Source organism: Loxodonta africana, chromosome 5 (assembly GCF_030014295.1).
Source record: "Loxodonta africana isolate mLoxAfr1 chromosome 5, mLoxAfr1.hap2, whole genome shotgun sequence".
Taxonomy (NCBI): Eukaryota; Metazoa; Chordata; class Mammalia; order Proboscidea; family Elephantidae; genus Loxodonta; species Loxodonta africana.
This window is the reverse complement of record NC_087346.1, coordinates 162,417,448-162,433,743: the sequence shown is the minus strand read 5'-3', so window position 1 is coordinate 162,433,743 and position 16,296 is coordinate 162,417,448. Positions and strand designations below refer to the sequence as shown.

Sequence of the window (16,296 nt, the reverse complement as noted above, 5' to 3'; positions counted from 1 at the left end):
GTGGCAGAGGAGGTACCAGGAACCAAGCCCCTGGCTCCACCTCTCATTGCTCCAGGACCTGACAGAGATCCTCCTGTAGGCCCTGGCTCTACCTCTCACTGCTCCAGGACCTGACACAGGTCCTCCTGCCTGGAGAACACTTCCTCCCTCACCTCCCACCCCTAGCAGGAGCACCCATGCTGGTCTGTGAAGCTCCAGAACCTTATCTCCTGGGCACCTTCCCCAACACCCTAGCCAGGTGAGCGCCGTCTCTGTGGTCTCGCTGTCTGCATCAAGTGTGTCCAGCACGTGCATAGCCAGTTCTAATCGAGCGTCTCCCACCCTATGACCCAGGAGGCAGGATTGGACCCAGTTCACCAATGAAACACCAAGGCCACCATCTTCCCCATGCTCTCTTGGCAGTAAAGGGCAGTGTGCCTCAAGCTCATCTGAGCCTGCACTGGCCCCACGCCCCCATATCACAGCTGCAGCTCCTCCACCCTCTCATGCACCCAGGCTCCCGGTAAGGAGCACAGCCTGGCCCCGCGGCAGGGACCTCACCCACTCGTTCCTGAAGCCCTGTCTTTGCAGGGTCCTGGGCCAAGCAGAGGCTTGGGGACATGCATCAGTGACCACTGAGTGACCAAGAGGGCAGCGAGGGGGTGTGGTCACTCAGAGCCAGGGCAGAGCGACATTGTCAGAGACCCTGCAAGTAGAAATGTCCAACCACGCAGAGCCCCTGGAAGGGTTCTCTGCCCCTCCAGGAGATTCCCCTCCTCACCTCACCCTGGAAGGGATTCTCCACCCCCCCCACCCCACCCCAGGAGGGGTTCTCCAACCTCCCCACACACACCCCTCTCTACCTTCTCCTTCTCCAGGTCCACCATCTTCTGGGTCAGGGCAGCCTCAGTGCCTTCTATCTGCTTCAGCCACTGGAACACAGTGGAGTGGGCACAGGGGGTGAGAATGGTGCCCCCAGGGGCCCTCATCCATGCCAGACATGCCTGGGGCTCCCTCACCAAAGAGGACAACAGGTAGGCTGTAGCACACGCACAGACGTGCACACACGTAGGTGGCTGTGGTGTGGTCACGAGGCCCAGGTGTGAGGATGGCTGTACGTGGTGTGGGGGAGTGGGTTTGGTGCACGGGGAGCCGAGTGTGGGGGCGTGGGTGTGAGCATCTGTGAGTCTGAGCAAGGTAGGGGCTGCAGTGTGTGCCAAGGCCCCTGCTCTCCCATCTCCCATGGAGAAGCATCCCCACCCCCACTGTGCAGGTAAGGACACAATCACAGCATGGAAAGCGGAACTTTGAGCCCAGCCAGCACCTCCAAAGCTACCACCAGTCCCAGGCCAGCATGGGGCACTTGGCACTTGAGCAGTCAGCATGTGTGGGGTGCAAGCTGATGGGCGAGTGCTATAGCACCAGGCAGGTGTGTGAGAGCTATGCATGGTGAGCAAGTGTGCAAGGGCTCCAGGGCTGAGCATGAAGGCACTGAGAGCACATGGCAGACCCAGAGGAGCTGCAAAGGTGTAGGGTGCATACCTGTGGGGGCAGGTATGGGGGGATGCACACCTGTGGGGGAAGGTACAGGCAGGTGCATACCTGTGGGGGCAGGTACAGGTGGGGGTGCACACCTGCAGGGGCAGATACAGGTGGGTGCACACCTGCAGGGGCAGGTAAAGGTGGATGCACACCTGTATGGGCAGGTACACTTGGGGCACACACCTGCAGAGGCAGGTACAGCTGAGTGCGTACCTGTGAGGGGCAGGTATAGGTGGGGTGCATCCCCACAGGAGCAGGCACAGTGGGGAAGGTCTGCCTTTGCTCTCAGTCTGTGCTGTGGGTGAGTGTAGGGCAGTGGGCACGTTTCTGAGGGAGCAGGCATGTGAGCGTGTCTTTATGAGGTGCACACCTAGAGGGGGAGAAAGTCCATGTAACAGGTGACTAGCTCTGTTGAGGCAGCTGTGTCTGAGGGTTTGGGCCATGTTGGAACCTCCTTATTGTAAATCCACAGACACTTCTCAGCCTGTGGGCCCTTGACCTCAGCCAGGACTGACCTGCTGACCTGCCCCTTCCTGCACACCTGCTTCCCTGGGCTTGGTCACCTGCACTCTGGGACATGCACCCTGCCCTAGGCCTCCTCCCTCACTCTGGATGGCCCCAGGCACCCGCCCTCCCCCATGCCCTTTCTGCCCCGCACTGGAAATGCCTACCCCCCAGCCAGGTCCTCTCCTGAGTCACACCTATACTCCTGCCGCCCCTCCACCCTCACCCCAAATCCCCCTGCCCTCTAGTGTGTTCTCTCAAAAACAGTCATCTACTCCCACTCAACCCCTCCAAAGACACTCACTACAATCTCCCCTTCCGCAAACCCCGGCCAGTCATCTGACCCGTGTGTCGTACTCAAATGGGCTGAGACCCTGCACTGAAGGACATTGTACCTGCCCTAGCCCCAGGCCCTTCGAAGCCAACACCTACTCAACCTGCAGGTCCTAAGTCAGCTGATACCCTTTCCAGGAAGCTGACCCTGCTTGCTTTTCTGTGGGCCAGGTGCCCCCTGGAGTCTCCATCACCTGTGACTGCCATTACACACCCACTGACGTCTGTCACCTTCCGACCAGCCTTCCAGGGCATAGGCCTGCATGGGGCCTGGCTTGCAGTAGGTGTGATGGGTTCTGGGATGCAGGAACGTGAGGTGGTGCAGGGTTGGTGTGGGTGGTGCCAGCCCCATCGCAAGGGCTCCCTCACATCAACACATTTTGGCCCAAGAGTAGGACCAGCGGAGGCAACCCCAACGGGACCCTCAGAGCTTGCTAAGAAAGGATGCGCGGTTTCTGAGGAACAGGTAAGCCTATTTTTTATGGGAAATTGGAAATATTTCATTTTTGATATCATAAAATGAATAAAAATTTAAATGGAAAAGAAACCCATTTGGATCATCAAATCCAACTGTTCTCAGGACAAGGTTTGTAGAATCTGGTGTCAGGTTTTCTGTCATTAAATAGAAAAAAAGATTTGGTATAAAGAGAAACTTGACAAGTCCTCTCAGCAATCAGGAGAAAAAGTGAGGGCAGACGGGGCTGTGAGGCTCCTGGGGCATATGAGGCACAAAACCCAGTGCTGTGGAGTTGATTCTGACTCCGTGACCCTCTAGGACAGAGTAGAACTGCCCCACAGGGTTTCCAAAGCTGTAAACTTTAGGGCAGTTCTACTCTGTCCTATAGGGTTGCTATGAGTCAGAATCGACTCGACGGCAGTGGGTTAAACTTTATGGAAGCAGACTGTCACATCTTTCTTCCACAGAGCATCTGCTGGGTTCAAACCACTGATCTTTCAGTTAGCAGCTGAGCGCTTAACCACTGCGCCAGGAGGGCTCCTGTGTGAAGCACAACTTAGCACTGAATGGTTCAACCAACACTCATGGAGCCTGCCCTGCAGGAGGGGATGCAGAGAGGGGTCTGCCCTCCCCTCCAGGAGGGAGACAGCCTGAGGGGGAGGACGGGAGGAGTTGGGTGCTGGCCTGCCCTCCTCGGCCTCTATTGGAGTGACCCGTGCAGGGTGGGGGCTGCCTCCCACCTCTGTCCTTGGGGGTCCCCCAAGCCTCCGTGTCCCCTTTCAGGGCTCCTCAGGAGCAAGGCAGGGGCACCTCCAGCCAGCTGGGAGCTGCTCACTACCCCAGATCCAGCCCTCCCTTTGGGAAAGCCTCGAGTCCCAGTGAGCGAACTACAAGAAAGATGGACGCTCTCCACATCCTCAGTCCATGTTCCCAGGAAGAATGCTGCTTTGTTTTGTGTGTCATTTCCATCTTTATAGTCCTGTCTTTCTCGTTGGATTTGAACTTGAGGGGGAAGAAGCAGGACTAAGTCCCCTGTAAGCCCTCAGGTGTCTCACACTCTTGCTTTCTGCCCGGCGGGGCCTCCGAGGTATCAACGTGTGAGCCAGCCTCACGCTGACCACAGTCAGATCTGGGCCTTAGAGGCTGGAGGGCGGGTGGCCTGGGCAGAGGAGAGCTCTTTGCTGGAAACCACGGCATACTTGGCACACAGAATGGGCCAATCAGCTTGAGCAGTGCTTCGTTTATCTGCTAAGAAATCTGTCTTGTGCCTCTACATGGAAATTTCTACAGATGCCAACACCAAATGACAATTTTTTTAAATAACGGGGCGTGTCTTTGGTTGAGAGAGGACCGACTAAGGCCTGGGTGGATGGCGGTCCCATGGGGGCTGGGGTCTCTCCGTGAATATGTCAGCTCCAGGGACCAGGTGTCCCATTGGCCAAGGCAGTTCAGTCTTGGCTCTGACGGTTGCGTCCCTGGAAACCCCTTGCTTCTGGAACAATGGGGCAGTGAGTTTCCAGCTGTCACATTGGCACTCCCAGAAGTCCCACTGGGCCCACTTCTACTCGATCCATGGCCCACTGCCCCGAGGGGCTCTGGGAGCCCCTCATGTTGTGTGCACTGTGGCTTTGACAGGGAGTGGGTGCCTGCAGCCCTGCACTGTCTGACAAGAACCCTTTACTCATGGAGCAAATACTGGCAGGTGTTCCCAGGATGTCCCAGGGGGACTGGGCTTCTCTGCCCCTAGTTGGGGCCTGGGAAGCATCACCCCAGCTTCATAGGATTGGGGTTGCTGCAGGTTCTTGGGCAGTTTAGTGCACAAGTGAGGTGCTGGCCAACACACGAGGCAAAGCTCTAGAGGTGACCACAGACAGCTGCACCTGGCGTGGGGCTGGCTAAGGTGGGCAGAGACCAGTTGGGTGTGGGCGGGGCTTACAGCCAGGTGAGCAGGAGGATGATGACCACAGTGGGCACAGCCAGCTACTGAGGTCACATGACCCTGGGAGGATGAGAGACCTGGGGACCAGAGGGGTGGCCCCTGTTGTGGTCTAGAACACCGGCTTTATTGGGGGTGTGAGGAATAGCCAGGCAGGCTCACCTCAGAAAACTAGGGTGGAGTGAGTGCCTGAGCCCTCTGCCCTGCTGCCCCCCATCCTGACTCCTCCTGCTGCCTGGCCACAAGCCCTCTGTGAAAAGTCATCCAGGTGCTGTGAGCATGCTGTGCCCCCCAAGGGGCACACAGGGAGGCTTAGGGACCCCCATGGACCCACCTATATCCCTGACAGGGGCTTCACGGAAGACAGGGGTGGGTCTGGCATCTCTGACCACCCTCGTCAAGTCAGCCAGTGTTTAACAAGCACTCATCTATCACTGGGTGGAGTGCTCAGGTGAGCTGTGGCATTTAATCAGCACAGGTAGTCCGTGTGGGTTCTTGAATGAAAAGGAGCACTTACAGAATGTGTAGTGTACCTGGCACCGCCCCAGCTACCTGCACCTGGCATCCCACCAGCCCAGTACATACATCCTCACCACCCCCTGTTCTCCTGAGGAAGGGACTCAGTGAGGACAGGTGGCTTGGGTCAGGGACAGCTGGGACCCACATGTGACCATGTGCCACCACGAGCCCCGGGCAGGTGGTGGCTGTAGCCTGTCTCCAGCATTGACTTGGGATGGGGGGCGAGGACAGGCATCTGGGCAAGAAAGCTATTTCTATTTTAAATGCCGTTCCAAAGACACTGAAGGAACCTCTGTTAAGGCCAGTAAGAGCCGATCCTTACAGGACCAGTATCTCCCTTCTACACGTGCAACGCCTGCCCCGGGAAAGACAGCTGTACAGATGGACCCACACAAAAAGTGTGCGTGTCTAAAACTTCCTAAACTAACGTACAGGGAAGCAAATCAGAAATGTGTTCTTGGCAAATATGGCAAAAAGTCAGTATCTTTAATACATAAAACTTGCAGAAGTCAGTAACACGAGCCACAATTACACAAATACATATTCGTTGAATGAATGAATGAACAAATGAACCCCCAATGGAAAGTCCTCGGAAGAAATGTAATTACAGTTCAGAGGAAGGAGAACAAAACAGAAAACACGCAGCACAAAACTCACTGTTACCGGCACTTAAATAAACGAAGTTACAACAACGACATCGGAGCACTTCACCTACGGTCGGCAGAGTCCTGCTCAGCAGTAATGTTCTATTTGGGGCCGTCAACAACAACACGGGTCCCGTTTTTCTGGGAAACATTCTGACAACAGCCAAGTCCCTATAAATGCTCTTGCCGTCTGGCCACGTTCCATGTCTGGAATCTCTGCTGCAAAAATGTTCTAACATGGAGATAAATGTGTGTGTAACGACGCTCAGCGCTGACGGCAGACAGGAAAAGGGAAAAGCCCTAACGTCTAGCAGCCCAGGAATGACTAGGAGCTCAGGGTAGGGGGCCATCAAAACCGCTGCGTGTGGGGGCACTGAAAAAGCAGGCTACAAAACTGGGTGTCGGGTGCGAGCTCCCCACATTGAACAAAGGGCGTGAGGAAAAAGCTGGGAGGAAATGCAGCAAATGCTGTGGACATTTATCAATGTCCTCGAGTGGCCTCTAAGGCGTAGTATCTGCAGAAACCGTGTGCTGCTTTCAGCTGGGACACAGACAGCCAAGCACATGCAGGTGCAAACGGGAAGCCGACCGGAGCACATGCGCCAAGCAGGGAGCCGTCCATGCGGTTTCTCTATGGAGCCGGGCACGGGGATGGGGAACGGACAGACGCTGACACCCATGTGGTTTCCGTATGGAGCCGGGCATGGAGACACGGAACAGACAGATACCAACACACATGTGGTTTCTGAATGGAGCTGGGTATGGGGGCACAGACAGACACGGGGTCTACCTTCTCACACGGGGAGGCACAGTCAGACATGAGATCTACCTTCTCACACAGGGGGCACAGACAGACACGGGGTCTACCTTCTCACACAGGGGGCACAGACAGACACGGGGTCTACCTTCTCACACAGGGGGCACAGACAGACACGGGGTCTACCTTCTCACACAGGGGGCACAGACAGACACTGGGGTCTACCTTCTCACACAGGGAGGCACAGTCAGACATGAGATCTACCTTCTCACACAGGGGGCACAGACAGACACGGGGTCTACCTTCTCACACAGGGGGCACAGACAGACACGGGGTCTACCTTCTCACACAGGGGGCACAGGGTCTACCTTCTCACACAGGGGGAACAGACAGACACTGGGGTCTACCTTCTCACACAGGGAGGCACAATCAGACATGAGATCTACCTTCTCACACAGGGGCACAGACAGACATGGGGTCTACCTTCTCACACAGGGGGCACAGACAGACACTGGGGTCTACCTTCTCACACAGGGAGGCACAGTCAGACATGAGATCTACCTTCTCACACAGGGGGCACAGACAGACATGGGGTCTACCTTCTCACACAGGGGGCACAGACAGACACTGGGGTCTACCTTCTCGCACAGGGAGGTACAGTCAGACATAAGATCTACCTTCTCACACAGGGGCACAGACAGACATGGGGTCTACCTTCTCACACAGGGGGAACAGACAGACACTGGGGTCTACCTTCTCGCACAGGGAGGCACAGTCAGACATGAGATCTACCTTCTCACACAGGGGGCACAGACAGACATGGGGTCAACGTTCTCACACAGGGGGAAGAGACAGACACTGGGGTCTACCTTCTCGCACAGGTGGGCACAGACAGACATGGGGTCTACCTTCTCACACAGGGAGGCACAGTCAGACATGAGATCTACCTTCTCACACAGGGGGGCACAGACAGACACTGGGGTCTACCTTCTCGCACAAGGGGAACAGACAGACACTGGGGTCTACCTTCTCGCACAGGGGGGCACAGACAGACACTGGGGTCTACCTTCTCGCACAGGCCCAGCACAGTCCCAGCCTGGATGATGGCGACCTGCTCGTCATTTCTCAGATTCTACAACAAAAAGGGGTGTTTTAGGCTGGACTCCAGACCACATGCAGACGGCAGTGCTGGCCACGCATGGCTCCGAGGACCCGCCTCTGCTCAGCACGAGGACATAGTCAGAGGCGGGCATTACACCCGGCTGGGGGTGGCTCACTGAGCGGCCCAGGGCCCCTTGGTGGTAAAAAGTCACTTTCTGACCTCGGGGCTCTCAGTGACACCCCTTCTTGCTGGGTCTGTTTCTGGGCTTCCTCCTCATGAGTGATAGTCCACAGGACAGCTGACTGGAGAGCCCACCCACACTGGGTCATGGCCATAAAGAAAACACTAGTACATGGTGCTGTCTGAGCTCTTAAGTCAGGGAGAAATCAAAACCAAAGAGGCCACACCAAGCACACCCGGATCAAAACGACAGGAACCGGAGACCGAGCGCGCAATAGTTACCCCGTTATCGCCAAGGATATCTAACTTCTTCATAAGTTCAGACACATTCACGTCCTGGAAGAGATTCCAACGTTCACGGTTGGGGGACGACCAGGACCACGCCCACCACACCTGTCTCCTCAGGAGCACACCTCGCCCTCTCTCTCGTGCCTACGGCAAGGCCAGTGCTGCCCTCAGGCGCCTCAGGGAGGACAGGAGCAGAAGCCATGCTGGCTGGATGCTCAGAGGGCCCCGAGGGAGCTACCTGCTGAGCTCTGCGGCAGTACAGACGCTCCTTCTAGAAAGGCCCGTGGAGTGGTGGGGATGGGAAGGGCCAGCTCTGTGTCCCCAGGGCCCAGCGGGACTCCTTGCATACAGCAATCACTCAGCTGCCTGTGAGTGTTGTCATACCCACTGCATGGTGTGGGTGCTCCCATCTGGATTTTACAGATGAAGAGACCACTGTTCAGAGAGGTTACTGGCCAGAGCTAGGAGTTGGGCTGGGGTTTGCTCTCAAGGCTGCATCCCTGGTCTCTGTTCTTTTACAGCTTAGAGTTTAGGGCTCTTGAACAGGTGAACAAGCTATGACTCAAAATAGGGTGGAGGGGTAGGGGGGTATTCCATTAAAACCAACACTGTCACTGGTACAAGGACACACCCCCTTCACACCCAGCCTAGTGGCCGTCTGTTTGGGGAGCCACCCCCCGGCACGCTACCTTCACTCCTTCCTGGTGACAGAACAGCTGGAGGGCACTGCTGCTGCTCTCGGGAAAGGTGGTGATTTGGAGGTTAAAGGCTGGCGACCTCCTCTCTCTCTCCTGGGAAAAAGACGCGGTTTAAAAACAGAACTTTATCGGGTTGTTTACCATTTGCCATTTCCCCATGTCATTCAGCAAAAATCTACAAGTTCCAGGTGGCAAAGGCAATAGTATAAAGCACCCATTCAGACTACCATCTCCTCACCCGTGAAATGCCACGAAGTTTTCACACCTTCCCACAGCACAAACTCTTTCTGGAAACTGCGCCCCTCCTTACCTATGCGGCTTGGGGGAGCATCCTGGGTTTACTCGTGAAGTCACAAAACTGGCATGGCAACAGTAACAAAATCAGTTGCCCTAAATCTCAGAGGCTATTCCATGCCAGACACCTTGTGACCCCGTATCCTCCTCGGACACCATGGAGCAGGTACCACCGCTGCACTTTGTAGACAAAGAGGCAGGGGCTTGGGGACTGGGCCGAGGCTCATACCAGTAAGCAGCAGGGTGGGACCCAGACCCAGTCACATTCTTTTTAGGATAATCTGCGGACTTCATTCATGACATTTTTTGATTCCTGCTAACACAACCAATGGAGTCCCTGGTGGTACAAACAGTTAAGCTAATGCTAACTGAAAGGTAGGAGGTTCAAGTTTACCCAGAGGCATCTTAGGAGAAAGGCTTGGTGATCTACTTTCAAAAATAAGCCATCAAAAGAAACCCTATGGAGCACAGTTCTACTCTGACACACATGGGGTTGCCAGGAGTGGGGTCGACTCAACGGCAGCTGGTAAACACAGTCAATGATCATTCTGTCCCTACCTTAGATTTGGTCAGGCTTCCACCATCAAGGAAGGAAGAGCAGGCATTTCCCCAGAATAACCAACCAACCGTTGCCACTGAATCAATTCCGACCCATGGTAGCCCCATCAATCACATATGAACTAACACGTTTTCACAAAGCATGGGAGATGTCTGACACATAGAGAAGCAGAGGACAGCACCTGGCAGTGCTCTGGTGCAAAGTGTGTTCCCTACAAAGACTCACTTTAAACCCTCAGCAACTGGCAGAGCAGTCATGATGGCAAGGTCATATCTTTAAAACAAACTGCTTCCATTCGGCCAAAATTGTCAGAGACAAATAGCATGCTTTGGGTCACTCCTGCAGCAGGACTACAGGGCCAGTGGCTTCCTCAGTCTTTGGGTTAAGGAAGGTCACCGAGACGATCATTACATGCGGACGATGAGCAGGTGCCCTCGGTAAGGCTGAAGGGAAGTCAGGCCGCTTGGCAGCTCATCTCCACAAAGCCCTGCCTGGGCTCTCCCTTGCTAGCTGACAAGAGCAACATTCAGAGGGCCACTCAGTTCTGCAGATGCCTCTCGATCTGCACTACCCCATTTAAAGACTGTCTCCACGGAAAAGGGGACACAAGAAAGCTCCATTTTACATGAACCAAAGTCAGAAACAGGCTTCTAATGGCTATGAAGGAGGGTGGAGAAAGCTAAGGAAGAGAATTGCAGAAAGCAGAGCAGTGCCGATGGAATTCTCACCAGAAAGATGCACAACAAAGACGTGCAAAGAGTTTTCTCGAGATGGCAGGAGTATTAACAGAGACTTCTCACAGCATTGATAAAATACTCAATTCCCACTCAAGCAAGAGGTACGTAATGCAGCAACCCTTGGTTCTGAGGAGTACTCAGGCCACAGCTTGAGCCACCGGCCAATGTACAGAGATGGCAGCTTCCCAGGTAAATAGGGTATTAACTGAAGTCCCGGGGGAAACGAAAGCAGAAACCTCCAAACAGCAAAGCTCAGGCGTCTGTTGTTGCCGAGGGTTTTGCACATGCAAAGTTTCAGCTGGGAGAGAGCCTAGCTGCCGGCTACAGGTGCTGGGGAACCAGCAACAAGCTCAGGAGATGGTCAAGATGGCGGTGACTTTTAAACAAGAAAATGATGAAGTAACGCAGCCGCGTGGCAGCAGGGGATATACCCGAGCCAAGCTTTCAGTCAGAGGCAGAAAACCATCACTATTCAGTGCCCCCCACTTGGTGCACTGGGGAAGCTGCCGCAGGACGATTTCTGCACATAAACTGCTTACAGCCTCCCTCCTCCCCAAAGAGCAGACATGTAGATTTAGTGACAAACGGTATTTTTTAGTCTAATCCTGCTGCAACACACAGGTGTGTGGTCACCTGACGACAGCGTGGGCTGCATGACCAGCACTCTGAATTGCCTCTGCAAATGCCTCTCACTCGGTCTTTACTTACCTTGTGTTGACCTTGGCAAAGAAAAAATGGGTCTAAACCAGCATCAAACACTTTACTGAGTCAGATGCCAGCCAGATCAGACCCTTCTATTTCAAAATGTGAGCTCTCTGCACACAGGGCCACGGAGAAAGGTGGGTTATTAATTGTGATGGTGCTTCCGCCCAGGTTGCAGAACGCACACCAGGTGACCATGCGTGCAGGAGAGAAGTAGTTATGGGAATGAACACAAATGAAAAAGGCAAAACATTGCAAAAACAAATCATTTTATTAAGTGCAAAACAAGCCGTCGGCAATAAATATTTTAGCTCTGGTACACGTCCACAGACTTCGGTGAGCATTTTCTCCAGAACATGTTAAGGCAGGGAAATTACTCTGAACATACAGATTTAAAAAGAAACGATAACATGTCCCTTCACACACGCTTGAACGCACCTGGAGCATCACGCGAATTTCAGTTTGGGTTCAAAGAGAATGTCTGCTCCATTTGGGAGCTTACAACAGATAGAGTCTCTTACTTCCAGCTCTAGCACCCGGAACTCTAGCAGCTCGTTCTGGTCCCTGGCGTCTTGCATCTCGTCCTTCAGCTGGCTCTCCTCCACCTCCAGCCTGTAGATCTAGAAAAAGGCATCTTTGGGTGACCATCAGAGAGACGGGTCCCCAGATCAGGAGCTTCCTTCCTGGGGGGCCTGGAGGAAGCAGGGGACTACCATATTTTTACTCAAATAACACACACTTTCTAAGCGTGTTTGCCAGCTGTGCCCTCCCGCCACAAGGTATTTGCATAAGCACCACTATGCCAATTTTTTTTTACATGTTACTGTAAAAAAAAAAAATTAGCATAGCGGTGTTTATGAAAATACCTCACGGTGGGGGCACAGTTGGCAAACACACTTAGAAGGTGTGTGTTATTTCAGTAAAAATATGGTAGTCACTGAGAGAAGGAGCAGAAGGGGAAGGTTTGCAACAAAACTGAGGCTGGGAAAAACAAAAGACCTTGAGCCTGGATGGTGGGGAAACTGAGGCACAGAGCTATTAAGTCCTGTCCCTGAGGTCAAAGGTGGAAGGAGTGAGGCGCCCCCAAGCCCGTCGCATCCTTCCCAACCACCGCCCGGAACCAGCCCTCTCAGAGTTCCCATTCAAAACAGCCAAGACACCAATTCCCTCTCCTTTCCCAGACAGTGCTCCTAGAAGCATGAACGTGCAGTTATCCTGAACACGGAATCGGCCTGAGCCCAGCCAGAGACCCCGGAGAGCACCTTAGCCATCCCCCGCCTCCCAGCTTCTGTCGAAGCAGTCAACAACAGCACCTTTTACAACCACGCTTGCCAGTGAGGGTGTAGTACCTCTGCCCTGTGACCCCCCTTTCAGACTGAGGGCAGAGGGGCTCTCGGGTAGTGCCACCCCAAGGATGCTGTCACTCCTTCCAGAGCCTCAGAGCTGTGGGGGCCAGACCCACCCCCTCCCAGGCCAGAGCCAAAGGGATCAGACTCCCCTCCTGGGCCTCAGAGCCAAGGGGGCCAGAATCCCCCTTCCAGCGCCTCAGAAGCAACTGGCCAAACTCCTCCCTCCCAGGCCTCAGAGCCAATAGGCTGGACCCCCCTTCCCTAGCCTCTGAGCCAACGGGCCCAGATCCACCCTTTCACAGCCACTGGGGCCTGGACACCCCCTCTGGGGGCCTCAGAGCTGATAACTGGACCCCCCTCCCTCAGTAGGCTGCCCCGGTTCTAGTATCCCAGTGCTGACATGCTAAGGCCAGGCCAGGTCCTGCTGTGAAATGTCCAGAGAAAATAAATCTAAAGGGACAGAGAGTAGGCTGGGGGCTGCTAGGAGCTGAAGGCTGCTGGTGACTGGGGACTGCTGGAGGCTGGGGACTGCTGGGGGCTGCTAGGGGCTGCTGGGGGCTGGGGGCTGCTCGGGGCTGCTAGAGGCTGCTAGAGGCTGGGGGCTGCTGGGGGCTTGGGGATGCTAGGGGCTGCTGGGAGCTGCTGGGGGCTGCTAGGGGCTGCTAAGGGCTGCTGGGGGCTGCTAGGGGCTGCTGGGAGCTTCTGGGGGTTGCTAGGGGCTGCTAAGGCTGCTAGGGGCTGCTAGGGGCTGCTGGGAGCTGCTGGGGGCTGCTAGGGGCTGCTAAGGGCTGCTGGGGGCTGCTAGGGGCTGCTGGGAGCTTCTGGGGGTTGCTAGGGGCTGCTAAGGCTGCTAGGGGCTGCTAGGGGCTGCTGGGAGCTGCTGGGGGCTGCTAGGGGCTGCTAAGGGCTGCTGGGGGCTGCTAGGGGCTGCTGGGAGCTTCTGGGGGTTGCTAGGGGCTGCTAAGGCTGCTAGGGGCTGGGGGCTGCTAGGGGCTGGCATGGATATGAGAGTGAGCTCAAAGGGGCTGCGGTCTTTATGGGGTGGGATGCTCTAAAATAGCATGCAGTGATGGCCACACAGCCCAGGAGATTTACAAAAGAATTTATCAAATCACACACAAACGAGAAAGCAAGCTAAGGCCTGGTCTGGGAAGACTCCCCAGTGGATGGGCTGAACCGTCTGACCCGGGCTCTGACACTGCCCACTCCACCCAGGGGCTGAGGGGTTCTGGGACCCCCAAACGTGGCAGAGGTGCCAGCAGCATCACCACCCTGCAGGGGCCTGGGTAAAGCTGTGCCTGTTCTGGGGCCCCACCAAGGACTGCCAGGGCCAGTGGCCGAGGTCACGGGGCAGAGGGGGATGTCTCCCCGGTAAGGGCCAGGGAGACCAGGAGTGCCCACAGAGTGGGTGGTATGTACAATCTGTGCAATCGGGGCCCCAGCCTGGGGTCCATCAACTCTGGGCTCCCAGTTCTCTGAGTTGAGGGTGGAAGGTTTAGGTTCACATACCTTTTCCAGCAAGTCCTGGTTTGTTCTAATAAGCAGCTGCTTTTCTTCAACCCACTTGGAATCCTAAGGAAAACACTAAATATGTTCACACCATCAAAGACCACAGAGAGTAAAACAGCAAACCTGCAGTGGGATGGTCACCAGGCTGCAGGGGCCAGAACGGCCCACTGTCCCACTAAACCTTCAGCCTCAAAGTCAGTATCGGCAGCCTAGGGACTGTGCCTCCCTTACCCACCCAGGTCCCCCAAACCACCATGAACTTACTGTGTGCATTCACAGAAATACGGCCCAGTGTTTGCCGGGTGGGCCGGCACCTGGACACCCATGAAGGCTGACCCTGTGCCCACCCCTCAGACACGTGACCTAGCTACAGTCCCACACCCATCCCTTCACGCTCTCACCAGGGCTGCCCTGCCTATGACTGTGCCCAGCCACACCCACCAGGTAAGTTTTGAGGGCATGAGGGTTGTGTCTGTTCTTCGCCAGTGCCTGAGCTACACAGGAGCTCAGTAAACATCAGACAGATGGACAAATGAATCAAAGAATGAAGGAACGAGGGCCTTCCCAGTCGTCTTCCTCCATCTGAGCTCTGGGCCTCGTGGATCCCTCACCCGCCTCTGCTTGCATTCGTGCGGGCCTCCTAGGCTATCAATCCCTGCAACTCTTGCCCGCACCAACAGAGAGCAGATAAATCTTGTTGTTTCAAACAACTGGGCTTCAGGATGGTCGTGAGCCAGCAGTAGATGACTGATACATTGCCCTGAGCACCACACACAGGGCCAGCAGGGCCTGGCAGGTGCCTGCTGAGTAGGTGGCCACCTTCTGCAGCAGGCACTGGGGCAGGCGTGCCCGTAAACATGGGAATGGTACCTGAGGGGAGGTTAACCAGGTGGAGATGGTGACCAGGTACTCAGCCTGGAAGAGGGACACTGAGGTCCAGGGAAAGTCAGGACAAGGTCAGAAGACAGTTCCTCACTGGTCGCCTGGCCCATGGCCCTGGCTGTCCTCATGTGGTGGTTATGCTCACCCTCAGACCTTTGCTGCCACGCTGGAAACACTTGTTGAGGTTGGCCTTCTGCCCAGAGCCCTCCAGGGTCTTTCCCACCCCAAGTTCATGGATATCCTGAAGTCCTAAACCCCAGTACCTGTGAACGTGACGTTGTTTGCAAATAGGGTCTTTAAAGGTATTATCATTTGTGTTAACATGAGGCCATGACAGACCCCCACGGGTCTGTCAGTTTGTCCTACTGTGGGGGCTTGTGTGTTGCTGTGATGCTGGAAGCTATGCCACCGGTATTCAGATACCAGCAGGGTCACCCACGGCGGACAAGTTTCAGCTGAGCTTCCAGACTAAGACAGACTAGGATGAAGGATCTGGCAGTATACTTCTGAAAAGATTTAGCCAGTGAAAATCTTATGAATAGCAGTGGAACACTGTTTGATACAGTGCCAGAAGACATCAAAAGATGACTGGGGAAGAGCTGCCTCCTCAAAGCAGAGTCGACCTTAATGATGTAGATAGAGTCAAGCTTTTGGGACCTTCATTTGCCAGTGTGGCACAACTCAAAATGAGAAGAAACAGCTGCAAACATCCATTAATAATTGAAACATAGAATGTATGAAATATGAATCTAGGAAAATTGCAAATTGTCAAAAATGAAATGGGATGAATAGACATTGATATCCTAGGCATTAATAAGCTGAAATGGACTGATACTGGCCATTTTGAATCAGTCATAAGGACTACTATGCTGGGAATGACAACTTGAAGAGTAATGGTATTGCATTCATTGTCAAAAAGAACATTTCAAGACCTATCCTGAAGTACAATTCTATCAGTGGTAGGATAATATTCATACGCCTACAAGGAAGACCGGTTAATACGACTATTATTCAAATTTATGCACCAACCACTAAGACCAAAGACGAAGAAACTGAAGATTTTTACCAACTGCTGCAGTCTGAAATTGATTGAACATACAATCAGGATGCATTGATAATTACTGGAGATTGAAATGGGAAAGTTGGAAACAAAGAAGAAGGATCAGTAGTTGGAAAACATGGCCTTGGTGATAGAAATGATGCCGGAGATCCCATGATAGAATTTTGCAAGACCAATGAATTCTTCATTGCAAATACCTTTTTTTACCAACATAAACAGTAACTACACATGTGGACCTCACCAGATGGAATACACAGGGATCAAA

The 16,296-nt window shown here is 54.3% G+C and overlaps 1 protein-coding gene across 11 annotated transcripts in view; it reads right to left on the bottom strand.

The window, feature by feature from the left end:
- Nucleotides 1-16,296, bottom strand: part of JAKMIP1 (janus kinase and microtubule interacting protein 1) — a 155,308-nt gene that overhangs the window by 27,393 nt on the left and 111,619 nt on the right. For 9 of the 11 annotated variants that reach the window (XM_064286247.1, XM_064286239.1, XM_064286244.1 and 6 more), the window contains 6 exons: nt 14,090-14,152; nt 11,753-11,851; nt 8,931-9,032; nt 8,236-8,289; nt 7,738-7,803; nt 843-911 (listed from right to left, as the gene is read on the bottom strand). In XM_064286247.1, the coding sequence (XP_064142317.1) occupies nt 843-911; nt 7,738-7,803; nt 8,236-8,289; nt 8,931-9,032; nt 11,753-11,851; nt 14,090-14,152 (453 nt within the window). The other 2 variants (XM_064286248.1, XM_064286249.1) reach the window with 2 other exon arrangements.